Source organism: Aulonocara stuartgranti (genome assembly GCF_965226115.1).
Source record: "Aulonocara stuartgranti genome assembly, chromosome: 22".
In the NCBI taxonomy this organism is placed as follows: Eukaryota; Metazoa; Chordata; class Actinopteri; order Cichliformes; family Cichlidae; genus Aulonocara; species Aulonocara stuartgranti.
In genome coordinates this window covers 14,329,163-14,344,605 of record NC_138957.1, presented here as the reverse complement: position 1 = coordinate 14,344,605, position 15,443 = coordinate 14,329,163, and the positions used below count along the sequence as shown (strand labels likewise).

General features: G+C 40.4%; 1 protein-coding gene across 5 annotated transcripts in view; it reads left to right on the top strand.

Annotated features, from left to right (window-relative positions):
• The first annotated feature begins 2,565 nt into the window (after positions 1-2,565).
• Positions 2,566-15,443, top strand: part of col16a1 (collagen, type XVI, alpha 1) — a 79,370-nt gene continuing 66,492 nt past the window's right edge. For 4 of the 5 annotated variants that reach the window (XM_082521471.1, XM_082521468.1, XM_082521470.1 and 1 more), the window contains exons 1-2: positions 2,567-2,952; positions 9,036-9,159. In XM_082521471.1, coding sequence (XP_082377597.1) covers positions 9,084-9,159 — 76 coding nt within the window. In that variant the 5' untranslated portion in view covers positions 2,567-2,952; positions 9,036-9,083. Of the gene's footprint in view, positions 2,953-9,035; positions 9,160-15,443 lie in introns of all 5 variants that reach the window. The other variant, XM_082521469.1, reaches the window with a different exon arrangement.

The following is a 15,443-nucleotide window of genomic DNA, read 5'->3' as shown; positions in this document are numbered from 1 at the left end:
CATCATTTAAAAACTGCATTTTGTTTTAACTTCGGTTATCTTTCACTAATATTACATTTTTTGATGATGTGAGACATGAGTGACAAATATTTAAATGTAGAAATCATCCATGGCTGCTTTGGAGTTTTCCTATCCAGTGTCCATCATCACCAAGTGTAACCAAAGAATCAGTGATAAAACGAGTCAGCAACATGTGATACAACTATGCAAAAACAAAGATGAAGAAGAAAAGCACTGTGTCGCGCCATAGTTCTACTTGAACCCAATTCCACTTGCCTTTCAAACTTCAAGTGCTTCTGGGCTTAGATAATCCCATTCTGCTTCTCTAAAGTTCAAGCAGTAGCTAATTTATAGCGCTGTATTGAAAAGGAGATGAAGTGTCCTTTAGGTCTATTTTATCATCTCTTTGTTTCTATTGACTTTAACCCATCAGTGTTTCTTCACTCTTGAATTAACCATTATCGGGAGGATGTTTTAATCTTGGGAAAGTGGGTGTAATGACCACTAATGATTTAATTTTCTGTAACATTTATTCCTTTTTTGCAAGTTGAAAATGAATTCCTTTTCATGTCTTGGCCCCCTAGATGGAACGTAACAAGGGGAAATTGATTGTAAGCTCCTATTGTAGTACCAAGCTCTAAACGTGTCTGTTTCTGCTGTGATTTGGGGAATTTTAACAAAACATTTTATGGGAACTGACTTGCTTTTGTTGCCGTGGAACTCTGAGGAACTGCAGCTTTCAACACTGACTTTTTTTAGCATACCAGCCAAAACACCAGTGAACTCTAGCCACTGTGAGGTGCCCATTGTGTTTCCATCCTACTGTCCATCTAATCACATTTCACAAGAATCACTACTGCATCTACAGAAATGGTCAGATTACAGCAAGCGTTACAAATAAATGTATACAATCACCTTATGATCTTCAACAAAAATGATTTGAAGGGGACTTTTTCACATTTTCACAGGATAACCTTCATGCATAGTACTTACAAATTTCACCAAAACTTGCATGTGCAATATGATAAAGAACGGACTTCACGAAACACCAAGTTATAAGATAGCTTGAAATATATCTTTGCCATATGTTGTAACCACTTGTTGCCTGTTGGCAGTAGTCCTGTTGGTTGATTTGCAGATCACCAAGGTATGGTTGGTTGGGGCCATTCTATCACCATTATATTAGCATCATGCTGATGTGTCAACATATTTTCATGCTTTTAATGGTCATGGTTACGACTGACCATGTGATCATAATACTGCTGAACTTGAACACTTTTGGTCCTGGACATGACACATTTGGGGAGCCTCTTTGACTTATTTGTAGATTTAAATTCTACTTAGACTGTGAAACACAGCCAGGCAATGACAAGAAAGCCTTTTACTTTGTTCCTGCACTTCACACATTGCAATAAGTCATGAACTGTGATGGATTGAACTGGATGAGCAATACATCATTAACATTTTGACTCATCCCTGGAGGTTGGGTAATATGTCAGGATAGGGAGATTCATCAGATTAACTTTTATTGTCTGGTCAGAGCCAAACTTCAACACATCATTTGTCAACATGCTCTGTGAAATAGGGGAAGCCACACCTTTTCAATTCCTTTCTTTCTTTGCTTATGCCGTCAAACCATACAAAGACATATGCACGCATTTGTCCAGATTCCCCATTGGTAGTGGCTGAATTACCTTGCTTTCCACCAGTGTTTTTAGTTCAAAGAGGACACCTCTGGGTAAGCATCTAGTTCAAAGCATTTTCAGCTTCATTAGACAGAAGTGAAACAATTTGAGTGGACGGATGCTACTTAGAGAGTTTTCACATTTTCCTTTATTGTGTTTTTTTAAACTAGGGGTAAAAGCTAATGAGAGAGTTAAAGATAACTACTCAGTAGAGATGTTGACCTCTCAACAGAGGACAGAAATAAATATCTTGTAGATGTGAGCACAGTCCTCTACCTATTCTTCCATACCATCTGAAGGGAGGTACGCATAAATCAAAAGACAAAGTGATATTTATCTGCCTCCTGAACTATTTACTTATTGACAATAAAGGTGGAATTTATGTGGCTGTTAGGACTGGTGTTTCTGGATGGTCAGGGGCTCCAACCGAGGCCACTTTATGGATTGGATGCAATAAAAGTGAGTGATAAAACAATATGGAAGCTGTGGATGTGGCCTTCAATCATAAGTAAGTATGATAAGTAAGTTCATTAATTTTAATGGAGTAAATTCCTCTCCATAATGCACCAACCAGGAGAGCCTAATCTGCATTTCTTTTCCTAATACAGTGCTTTAACCCAGGCAGAATAGAAAGTCTGTTTTTCTGGTATGTCATGAATCAAATAGTAAGAGGTGAGGGGGAGATGGAGGTAAGATGATGGGGTAGAGGGTAAAGAGAGGGTAGAGAGGCCTGGAACAGCTTGCCAAAAAGATTAGAGAGATGCCCAGGGCTTATTTTCCAGCCTTGTGGACAAGTTGATGTCACCACATGTTTGAGAGAGATCTCCCAAAGAGAGAGGGAGAGAGCAGGGAGAAAGAGGAGAGGAGAGGAGAGGTAAAGGGGGGGTGTTGGAGGGAGACTGGAAGAGAGACAGGCTGGAGGAATAGACAGAGACCAAGGGGAGGAAAAAGTAATAAGAAACCGAGAGACAGACAACAGAGAGAGCAAAGAGGAGGCGAGAGAGGGAGAAAGACACTTGGGATCAGCAGAGAGGGGAGGGGGAAAAAGTTGGACACGGCTAATCTTGCTGTAACTTTTTTTCCCTCTTTCCTTTCTCTGTGGAAGAAGACTCAAGAAAAAAAAAGGCAAGGGGACAAAAACTAGGCTGGATTACATTTGTCTGCATTTGCATCGCCCTGCAGGATTCCCAAGCCGGACCTTGGATCTATACACGCACAACAGCGGATTAATGTGGTCGCAAACTTGTGGATTTATCAGAAATTGAAGGTAAGGATTTTACATGCTCTCTGTCGTTTTAACTTTTCGTTTAAAAGGCGATGCTTTTTTTTTTTTTTGCCACATCCGCCGGAGATTTAAAGACAAGTTAGTGAAGTGCAGCGGAACTTTAGTGATGGAAGTGTTGTAGCAGCAAAGACTGCTTACAGTGGGCAACGTCACATGGGGATACCATACTGCGGGGTGTACCACACACCAACAATCTGGGATACTGAGCAAAAGTACTCTAAAGTTGCTTTCTCTCAGCGGAGATCATTAAAGTTGTATGTTCTCGGCCGCTCTGACTCGTGTAGTTGTAGTAAGCTAGTATTCCGTTATTGGATTTTGCAAGAAAACGACTAGCTCCTGGCAAAAGTGATGCTGATTTTTCCTTCACATCTAATAAGCCAGGCATGGGCACAGAACGGCTGAGGTGTTGCTGTTTTGTTTGGATGGCATCCAACCCCCTGTGGCATGGAAAAGCCTCCTAAGTACACTGGGGTTTTTTCCCCACTACATGCATATCATTCGAAAAAAGTAATCAGCTTTGGAATGATCTCGGATCGGTCTCTAAAACTTATTTTCACTTCTTGGGAAAGAAAATGAACGCCAGAGGAGTGGGGGCTTGAATACCGCAGTAACATCTGCTTTCCTAATTACTCAGCTATCCCCCATGTTTGCTGGATTTTGCATCCTGTCTGCACCCCACGACTCACATTAAAAAATAAATCCTCCTACTCTTTTTTTGTTTTCACCCTCCTCCTTCAAAATGTGGAACATTTTCCACACCTCCACGTTGTCCAAGTAGGATTCTGGTTTCATTTAAGGGTCATTTTAACTAAAAGAAACTTGCACATGTAAGCTTGGAAACCCTGGTATGTAACAGAACTCTCCTACCACCAGTAGTCTCCTCATAGCCCTGTTACAAACGTTACAAATCTATGCCCATTAAGTGTTGCTCACTTAACCTGCTGGAGGCTGTCTGTGCAATGCATAGCTGTAGGCCACAGGGCGGTATGTTCTCCCACGTATATCTTCCATACCAGCTTTTGTTGGGCCTACAGGAAATTGTATCATCTCCTTGACTCCTTGCTCATTCAGTTCAGCTGTGAAGTGAACATTAGGCGGAAATGTAAAGTCAAGCTGAAGAAAATCGGCAAGTCATCTGCTCTCTCCAGGCTGACTTCATCCACAACATAGGCTAGGAGCCAACCGGGTCATGTCATCAGATTAGGACTAACTTTGCTTCGTTGCGTTTGCAAAAGGGCCGTAGGTGTCCGTGGCATTGGAACTTCCAGGTAGCCCTGAGCAATCACAGGAAAGAGTTTTATGTATTTAGTGCTCAGTTCCTTTCCTGGTCTGATTCACACTAGCAAATATTCAAATAAAGCCCTTGAACACTGCCCAGAATGTAAGACTAGTAAAAACTTGCCTCAGTCTCTTTTCAGTGTTACACAGGTTTGGATATTACCTTCGCTAGTTTGAAGGTTTTTGCTCGGAGTCAGTTGATATTTGGAGTGTTAAGCCCTCGGGGCCCACTTCAGCTACTTTTATTTAAAGTTAAAACAAGTTTGTGAAAAGGTCAAAACTTTCAGATACAGAGTGTGCACGTTCATGTCTTCAAAGCAAAATGCATTTTGGGAAACAGCATGTTGACCGACGTCGACATCCAGCAGTAGTGTAACTAGTATTGTTTGAACCTATGAGTGTACTTAGAACTGCATTCAGGTCAGAAACATTGAGAGAAATGTAAACCTTACTTAGAGGGTGAATCCCAGACTTTGATGACTTTGCCTTTTTCCGCTTTTGCTTCAGCATAAGGTTCAGATTTGTGGTTTGGAGTCTCAAAAACCACCAGATGGATTTCCATGACTGATCCATGACTGGTCTGATCTACACACTCATGTTCCCCTCAGAAGTAACTTATTGTAAACTGCGAACCCTCTGATCCATCTGACCATAAATGACCATCATAGGGTCCAAGTTAAAGTTTTCCTGTTGTGTATTTCTACTTGCATGCATTTGTGTTTAGTTCTAAATCTCACTGGTACACGCTAAATGAAGATATTGAATGTAGTAAGCATCAATATTTAAATCAGCATTTTAGCATAACATCTGTATTACAGCTATGCAGAACTGCTATAGACGCTCTAGGCAAGTAGACTCTAGTTTTTTTCAGCCATGCATTCTCTGGAGGAATGCAGGGCTCACAGCAGCCCAACAATTATTTTAGTTTTCTCACAATAAGAATTGACCAACCTTACTCACACTAACAATTAGCAGAGCTGATTTTGAAGCACCTCGTAAACAGAAATTGAGTTTGTGATTGTGTTGTTGAACGGTAGCTTCTGGAGCATGGTGTTAAATGGCTTGAGTCACTGTGTGTGTGCTCATCTGCATAAATGAGCCTCTGTTGACTTCCTATTCAGTATGTCTGTCCACTCTGTATGGCAGCCCCTTTCGCCTTCTGTAGAACACATGTTGTACTTTACACGAATGCACACAGGCGGGCTACCTGACCGATAAGGCAGGGCTTCTGTTTGATGGCTGAATTCCATGTACAGCCTCTTCTCAGAGAGAACTTCCCTTGAGGATTTTGAGCCAGGGTGACAAACTGGCGGCCAATCAGGAAGTTGCTTTCACAACTCAGCAGCAATACCACTCTTGGATGTTTTCTTGTGTGATAGCCTAGAGTAGATTGGAAGCAGACTAGATTGTAAACTGCCCCTATCAGTCTTCTTGCTTCTGGATGCTGTGAGAGACAGCTGGAAAAGCAATGAACCCTCAGATAGTGAATGACAGACACATTTACACCGGGTTCTTCAATCTAAACAGATGCAAACTATTCTAAACAGTGGGCTGTTGGATCACTGTTATTTAATCATCCATGTCTGGGTGGCTAATAAGCAATAAAAGCAATTCTCTTGTCAGGCCATAAAGTGGACATGTTTCATTTAACTCTGTCAGAATGTGTTCCTCTAAACAGGCTTGTGCTAGAGATGTTGTTCCATCTGTAAACAGTGGCAATTGTGATGAAATGCAGGACAGTGAAAATTGCTAAGCCCTGAGCACAAGAGCCTCGGTTATTATGTGAGACTGTGTCAGTGGCTCATTCTGTATGTGTATTCAAATCCATAAAAAGTACTGGTACTACTGGGCTGGGCTGTGATTGTGGATGCTGGTCATTACTTCTGTCTGTCACTCCTTGTCTTTCGGCTTTTAGAGCTATAACAGTAAGACATCTGCTCCTGTTTTCCTTCCTGTGTCTTATCCATAACCAGTGACCCAATCACTCACAGGCCTGCTCACCGAGTCATGGCCGGGCCTGCGGCAAGCCCAGTGGCATAACCCCATCCTGGCTTTACTGTATCTGTTATTGCAAGCTATGAATGCAGTGCAGAGACAGAAATGGAAAGAGACACATCCATAGCAACTTATATCAGGAAACCTATTAAACTGTTTTGGATTATGGCCAGATAATAATAGCAATGAGCTGTAACTTTTCCCCCAGCTTGTGTTCTGTGGACTGTGATGCATTATGCATTATGTACTGTGTGAACTTTCTTATTATTGTGATCATGTGGCATGAAGCCTATAATAATGGCTGTAGCTTCAGACTGCTCAAACATAGCTGTCTAAGGCTTTGATTAACTTCCCACCCATCCGGCTGCAGGAGAAAACACGTTTTTTAACGTATTCTTCTTGTCGTTTAGCTAACTAGATAGTTTCACCTTAACAGTACTCATACTGGCAACAGTAGTGCCGACAGATCATTTGTGGCTTAGCATAATTGTACAGGATCTTGCAAAGACCTTGGTTCTTAAATAAACCGGTAACCTAAAATAAAAAATATGGAAGAAAAAGCAACCACGCCTGTGCTGTCTCAGGGTACTTGAATTTGTAATATTTCATGCATAATAGTGTTCCTATCATCATGGCTAAATGAATTGCTCCAGGAGCACGATGGTGTACGCAGAATGGGCCAAAAAGTTAAGAGCAAATTGTGTTCACTCTTACCGTCTTGACTACTAAACTATTTTTAGTCAACAAAACCATCATATGATATCACTATTAATGATGACGTCAGTGCTAGCTTAGCAAGCTAACAGCAGCAGCAGTTTAAAAAAAGAATTATAGGAAATACATTATGTTAATTTATTATGATATTGTTTGGTATTTATGTGCCTAATAGTGCCATCGTCCCTGCTGAAAAATGTAGTATTATGTGGGACCAAATTTAATATAACGTAGGTTCCGATAGTTACGAAAATGGAGCAGCTAGCATGACGTCGAAGTCTAATATTTCAAACATCGTCTTTTTCTTACTACACTGATTGTAGCGTATGTATTCTCAACAATAGTTAGCAATTTTTAACATATATATGTTTTTTAAAAGCATTTCTTACAAATGAAAATCTTTGGGATTTTCGTATTCGTTATTCCCAAAACAATGTTAGGTTCCCTGTTTGTTTTGCATGTTTTGTTCAGCTTACATTACCTGTGCATCACCTAACGGTCACCAAAATTAGTATCTGCAGCAGAATTTTGTTTGACTCACTAGTTAATATGAAATAAAGAAAAAGCACCACAGGCCTGGCAACACCCCTGTTGGCTATAGTTGACAGTGTTCGTATTCTTAGTTCCAAGTTTACAGTGTTTAATGTAGCTAACCTGTCAAAATTTCTTCGCAGTAAACTGTGCATACCAGCACATTGTGTACATATTATGGTACATGAAAATATACGAAGTGGAGTATTTGAACTGAGCCACACTACTTAAGTCAACGGCTCCCAAAGTGGACTGCATACTTCAAATGAAAGTCTGGGGCAGGTCAGGCTGTCTCTGTTTCTCCAGAACATAATTTGAAGCACCGTCCTCCACCATATTGTCTTTTAACAGCTTGCTACAGAAGTCAGGTCAAGCTGGATAGTATTCACACGCCACATTGTGTAGCCCCAGGGGAGTGTGGGGGTCATTTCTCCTGGCAGACAGCACAGGTGTGTGTTCAGAGATACAGTCTGCTTGCCTGCCTGCCTTGAGGGCCCTGCTGAACCTGTAAACACTACAGAATTATGGGGTCCTAGCACATGCCGAGGGCAAGTCCAGGTCAGCTGGGATGTGTTTACCCGGGTTATATGCAAGTGGGCGGGATTAGCATGTTTATGCACGTACATTCTTGTGTGCGTTTATAAATGAGCTACTGTAGTAAGGGAGAGAGACTGCGCAGCCAAGATATAATGATTATTTCTACGTGGCGTGCATTTTAATCTATGCATGCCTTTGTGTGTGTGTCTGTGTGCCTGTTGTTTGGCCACGTGGAAGCATCTGGTACAGCAGAACAATGGCTCCAGTGGAATAGTCTCCAGATGTGTTTGTGTGTTTTGGCCCCTCTGTCTGTTTGACTCTAGACCAACCGTCCTGCATGTAAATCATTTTGCTTTCATGTCCATCTTCTGCTTTGTTGTCTTGCATTTGCTGCTTTGTTTGCGTCAATAATGTGCTTAATGTGCGCATGTGCTCATGGTCAAATGTGGCTATATATATATATATATATATATATATGTATGTATGTATATATATATATATATATATATATATATATATATATATATATATATATATATATATATGTACACACACATATATATATATATATATATATATGTACACACACATATATATATATATATATATATATATATATATATATATATATATATATATATATATATATATATATATATATATATGTATATTAGTTATATTCACATGTATGTGTCAGAGTGTGTGTAGCAGCTGCCCAGTCGAAGGCCAACCAGATGGACAGGATAATGACTATGATCAGACATTATAGAGTTACACAACTTAATGAGGACCATTCTGGTTAATTCATATGCCACTAACAAAGCCCGCATCATACTACATAATTAACACATCAACTGTGACTGACTCATAAATATACATCAACGTCTATTTAGGAGTCAAGCATAATGCACAGCTGTCGGCAGAGTAAGCAAACTGGGTGGCATGTTGACAGAATGAAGGAGGGATTTGACTTTTTTGACTTTCCCTTTTTCTCTGTGTTTATCCATCAGCTGGTGGCTGGAGTGAGGTGAGGTGGTGTTTTTTGGAGGAGTGAAACCATGTGGCTTTTCTGCTCCTCTCTGGCTCTGCTGGCCATCAGCTTTGGATCGTGTGACCCTCTGGTGTCCGAACAAGGTGAGTCAAGCCTTTCCAAAAGATGTAAACCCTAGTTATTTATTTGCATAGGTAATGAAATGTAAATTTTTGAACAATGTTTTGTTTAACAAAAGGAATAATCTGATTTAAAAAAAAACCCCAAAACAATAATAATACTAAGAAAAATATCTAAAACAGGAGTGCGCCCTCTTGTGGCTGTGCATAAAAAAGCATGGACACTGTAAATCTAAGAAACAAACTGCTGTCTTATTTATGCTAACCTAAACCCTTTTTGTAATGATTTCTGCCTATTGTGCTTGACTCTAATGATGTTTCTCCTGTCTCTTCGTTACTTTTCAAATGAGCTTTTATGATTATAATTTAGTCTGCATATTAATTAAATTATTTTCATAATTTTCAGTCGATTTTTCATTGATGCTAACAGGTTTGCTAATAGCTAATATCGGCAGATAATATCGACCTGCCGATACATCAGTCAGGCTCTAATCATCAGGGATGATGAGATATTGTTGGGTAATGATTCACGGTTTGCTTAAATAAAAGTGGTTAGATAAAAGCTTACCTGTTACGTAAATAAATATTAAGCTAGTAAGTAAGCTTGCTGCTTTTGCAAAGATAAATTAAACTAACAAGATACTAGCTTTAGGCTCAGCTTGCATGGACAGAATGTCCCATTGAGCTCTAAGCAAAACAGTAAACGAGTGCACTGGAGAGTTTATTTTTCCAAATGGGTACTGACTGTACAAAAAGAAAATCAAGTGCATATCCTTTGTGGAGCTCTTTTTGTATCCTTCTTATTTATTAAGTTTTCCTGTTGTACAAGCTGTGAACAAAATGCTACTGAATATTAAAGGTCACAAAAAGGAACATGTTTAAATGTTAAAATGACAGTAAAGTTGCAAAGATGTGCCTTTATTGCCTAAAGCAAAAGTTCTAAACAGGATGTGTATCCTCTGACACGTGTCTGTCTGTGTGGGTATGTGCCCTGTAAGTATGAAGGCCCCAAGGCAACAAAGAAAAGAGCGTAATTACACCCTGCGTGTGCAACGCTGGTGGCTTTTGGTAGCTGTGTGGTCAGGCTGTGGCAAAGAGGCGTGTGTGTTTACCATGTGCGGTTTTGTTCCTCTTTATGATCCGTCAGTCATTTGAGGTTGTGTAGTTGTATAGAAGAAACATGTCTGCATGCATGATGAAACGCTAGCTTGACTGTTTGTCGGTGTCGGGGAGAACGTGCATGTGTTACCATGAGTATAAAGTGTGCGAGAAGGACACAGAAACCCCAGAAAACAAGCAAGAGTGAAGAAATGTATTTTCTTTCTTTCTTTCTTTCTTTCTTTCTTTCTTTCTTTCTTTCTTTCTTTCTTTCTTTCTTTCTTTCTTTCTTTCTTTCTTTCTTTCTTCCTTCCTTTCTTTCTTTTGCTTTCAACTGCCTTGCTCCCTTATCGCACTGCTAGTATTTTCTCGGGGCCGGATCTGCGATATCACTTGGGGGGCCGAGCAATCCTCCATAGTTGGCTGAGCTCTGAAGGGAACTTTGTGGAGGAGTGGGACCCCCTTGGGAGGCCCTAGTCGGAGCATTTTAGATGAGACTGAGTCAGCTCGCAGTTCCCCTGAGTCCTTCCTTCCAGTGGTTGAAAGAAAGTGCTTTTTCAAGTGCAGCAATAATACTTAGTCCCAGCAAGCGTCACATACGCACACACACAATTCCTCCGTGTCGTCCAAATCACTGCTTGCTGGTAATTTCCTGACATTGCAGCAGGAAAGCAGATTTAAGTAAAACTAGTGTTGAAGAGTCAAGCTGGAGTACTAGAGTCTAACCAGCTGTCTAGTCCACATAGTTAAAGTCAAAATGCTGACATTCTTCATCATAAAGTATTGACAGTATCCAGTCTGAAGCACATGAGTTATGTATGGATGGTTGTAGCTCCCTCTGTCTGTACCTGCATTGTGCTTTCTTGCTTGTGCCGTGCCTACGTACCGTGTTTTTAGTTGCTGCCTTTATCTCGTTTCCCTTCTTTGTGATTTTTACTGTGTTGGGATTATTTTGCTGGTTTACTGTAGGTCCTTAAAATCAGTGCTGAGATATTCTGAGTGGTCCCCTTAATCCTGTGATGCAAACTAATTTTTAGCACATAAATGTGAATGTGAACTGTATGCTTTGCACATTCAACAGATACTGGACACATAAGGAGGATTTTAAACAGATGTGTTATACACTGTACCATCATTAAAGCACCACATAAGGGAGTATCCATTGCTGATCACCTTATAAAATCGAGCCTGTTTGTGCATCCAGTGAACTTGAAGTTTCAAGGGGTCATTCAGAATGTGACTGCTGGCCTAGTTTGTAGTTCGAGCCCTGATTGTTTAACTGTGTTCTGCAAGGGGGAGTTAAGGAAGCAGTGGGATACTAGATTGCGTTCAAGCACTGAACAATGGATATGATCATAATAGTCATTATTTATCTTTCACACTTCTTTACGCACATGCACGTACAGGATGCCAAACGTTATTTAATCCGAATTGTCTGCGTTTATTGCTGTGCAGAGCTTGTAAATCTGCGTCATGATTCAGTTTATATCTGTGTGTGTGTGTGTGTGTGTACTTGTGAGAGCATATGAAGTTGAGCCAGAGGCCTACAAGGGGAAAATGAGTGAGCTCATCTCCCTGCAGTGCTGTGTTTTAAGTCTTTCCACTCCTCTGTACTGCAATTTTATCTCTGGAAAATAACCAGGAATGCTCTCTATCGTCTGGCTCGTTTGCCCGACAGGGCAAGTAAGACACACATCGTCTCCCTCTGTCATTGTTTGTTATATATTTTTTTTTATTACCACCATCATTTAGCTCTTTCCTTACAGGTTTACCTTACATTTATTGTGTTAGACTATCAAATGCATCACCCAGTATGTCTCTTTGCTTCCTATATGTTCCATGTCTTTAATCGACTGAGGAAGTGGAAGACTACCTCTGAGCCTGACTTTCTGCTGATCAGCAGCCTGGTCCAATTATCTTGCAATGCCACATTGTAAGGCACATTCAATAAGCACCACGCGATCTCTTATTCCAAACCACACAGCACATACTCTTGACACTGTGAGCAGACTTGTGACCTCCTTCCTCTGAAGAAAGTACCCTGCCAAGTCTCTGCTGCTCAGAAGACAAAACTAAAACACAGGCCTGACCACAATGAGGCACTGGTAGATAAGGCCACTGCTACTTTAACCTTTGAAAGTTTGTTAAATATCACACACAATGCAGAAAAAAAAGGTCAAATGCAACTTATTTTTACTGAAATATAATAGCAGGTCAGCGAAAGTCAAGTGAATAACTATGTACTTACGCATAGTTCCGTGTCATAATGAATGCCTCAAGGGTATGAGCCTAAACTTGCGTTTGAATTTTCTCCCTGTCTGTATATTTGGAACATTAAATCATCCAGGTGTGATCCTTGCCTGACACGTTTGTACTTTTTAAGCCTCCAAGCTAAATGTAAGCATGTATACATCAAAAAATAGAGTTTTACCTCACTAAAGACCTTTACATGTCTTGAATTTTTATTTTTGGCAATGCGGAGACCTGAGGGGAACACGCTCAGCAGTGTGCTCTGTGACTGCCAGTGTAGTATCATTACCTGCTTTGGCAAGGCTCAAACACAACCCATCAAAGAGGAAGTGAACTCAGCCAAGACCATCCAATCTCTTTAAGACTACATGCAGCTACTAGCAGGATCCTGGAGTGGCAGTCATACTCTGTGCTAATTAGCTTGTCAACAAGCAAATGCTTTCATTTGATCACAGCTTGAGAAGAAATGGGGTTCAACTTCCGTAGTGGGTCCACTGCCAAACTGCCTGAGTATGCTACAGTCCACTAAAAAATCATCGATCCTTTGAGTTATGTGGAAGTAGTTTGTTTCTTCCTTGAGTGAAAATACAGATCAAACAGTTTAAAAAGTATGCACAGCATTTATAGCAATAATGTTTAACTAGTTACCTCAAAATAACAGAATTCATTCCCACTCCTCATCCTTTTATCTGGAATACTGAATTTATTATTAGAGAGCTATCCATAAATTAGCCTATCCATTAGCCTAATAATCCCTCACTAGTAAATCAAAGAATTTCTGTATGTGTGTCTAACCGGTGATTTGATCTACTTGTTTAGGACCTATAGGGCGAGGTAGTGTTGCCAACTTAGCGACTTTGTTGCTATATTTAGCGAGTTTTCAGACCCCCATAGAGACTTTTTTTCTAAAAAGCGACTAGCGACAAATCTGGCGACTTTTTCTGGTGTTATTGGAGACTCATTTATGACAACTCGATAAAAGTTAACGTGAGTGTTCTCGGTGGTCAGGAACAAATGTAATTGCATGGCAGGATGCTGTAAAAGGACCAAACTTCAGCCAGGAGAACAACTGAGATAATCCATCCACAATACGAGGTTAGTCATTCATATACTGCTGCATGGGCTGGGCTGTAGTTACATCCTAAGGTTTTAAAAACTGAGCTTAAATAAATGATTAGCGGTAATAAAAGCCGAGGGAGGTCAACAGTGATCACTGACTGTTTTAGGAGCTTTTTGAGATCAAATAGAAGAAAATACATAACATTAAACATGTTAACAACACAAAAGTCATATTAAACGCAGACTACTTTAGACCTGGAAGTAGGATTCGTCACGTCATCACTGAACAACCGGATATTGGCCCTGTGCACGAGAAAATGTTAACTTCCTGGTTTGAGACCGGATGTAGGGTTGTACAGTTCTGGTAGCTTTACTTTGCGGTCAATCGCTACTGCGAAGATATACTCCAAAATCATGTCCAAAACTCGAAAACGGAAAGATCGCATTAAGTTACAAAGAGCAGAAGGTGGGAACACTCACTACTGTTGTGTCATAAAAAATCTAATGATCAATTTTGACGTTTAAAGAGTTTAGATCGATCAGTTGTTTACATCACTCAACACAAGCAGAACTGCATCACTGCATGCAGAAGACACATCGTCCACATTCAGAAGCACATCTCTGTATAGTGACTGGTCTTATGATTTAAACAGGCAAATGTTCAGCATTCAAACTACAGGTGAAGAATAGTCAAACCAGATGTTTCCCCCGTTAAGTCGATATCAGCTAGTCAAGTACACACCACACCTACACAGCATGTTAACAAACCGTGAAAAAAGCCACACAAAAAATGAACGATTGCTGGTAAGGGTTTCTATACATTAGTATTTACGAAGGGTATGTTGTGACTTACCTTCAAAATTACAGCGGTCCCTGACTATAACGCGGTTCACCTTTCACCTCGCTGTTTCGCGTTTTTTTTAGTGCAAGTTTGCATGCTTATTTTTTTTTTATGTCACATTGTGTCCTGTGTCCTGTGTCCTGATCGCTGCAGACGATCTCCTCCGTGACGTCTCTCCTGTACAGTACAGAATCGCTGCATCGATCGCTAGCAGTGTGACTCTGAAGTGCAGTGCTGTATGTCCACGATGTCCACGAAACGTTTTGCACCGTCCAAAAATAAAATTGGCTACTTGATTTCACCTATCGCTGGTTATTTTTAGAACATAACACCCACAATAAACGAGGGACAGCTGAGAAATCTAACATTTGAATCCCTTTTCTCTTTTGCTCTGAGGTGCGGGGAAAAATATTGACAAGTCGATGAACATCATTTGCAGATATATTGGGTAAATGCCCAAGACATCTATAGAAATGTAAATCGCCGCTTGATTCATTCATTTGCTTAACTTGTTTTGGACCGTAAACCAGGCGCGAATAGGACACCGGAAACAAAGCTCCCCACAGGAGTTTCCGCACCGGAAGTAGCATATGCTAACGTGCACATAGTCAATTTGCAGTATAGTGAAATGTCGATAATTCAGAAACCTGTCATGATAGTTGTTTGCAAGTGCCTTAGCCCTAGTTTGCTAACATATAAATAATATTAATTCATGCTAAGAAAGAACACTATGGATATGATGACTGATCAAAAAATACAGAGTTCATAAGGAGGTGCATTGTCTTTATGGCTCAAGGGGAACTTTGGTGGAGCATGAGGAAGTCAGAGGTGGTATAGAGGTATGTGAGGGTGGTACAGAATATAGATGAGGGCAACTAGACAGCAGTGATGTGTGCAGTAGGAGTGACAGGTTGAAGATGGGGATGGGATTATAGCAGGTATCAGCTCAGAGCTCTTTCTTATATGCAGAGGTGTTGGACATGTTAATAGATCAGGTAGGAGTCTCTGCAGACTTTAATGTTTGCAGATGGCATTGACATGACCTGTAGTGAGAGTAGGG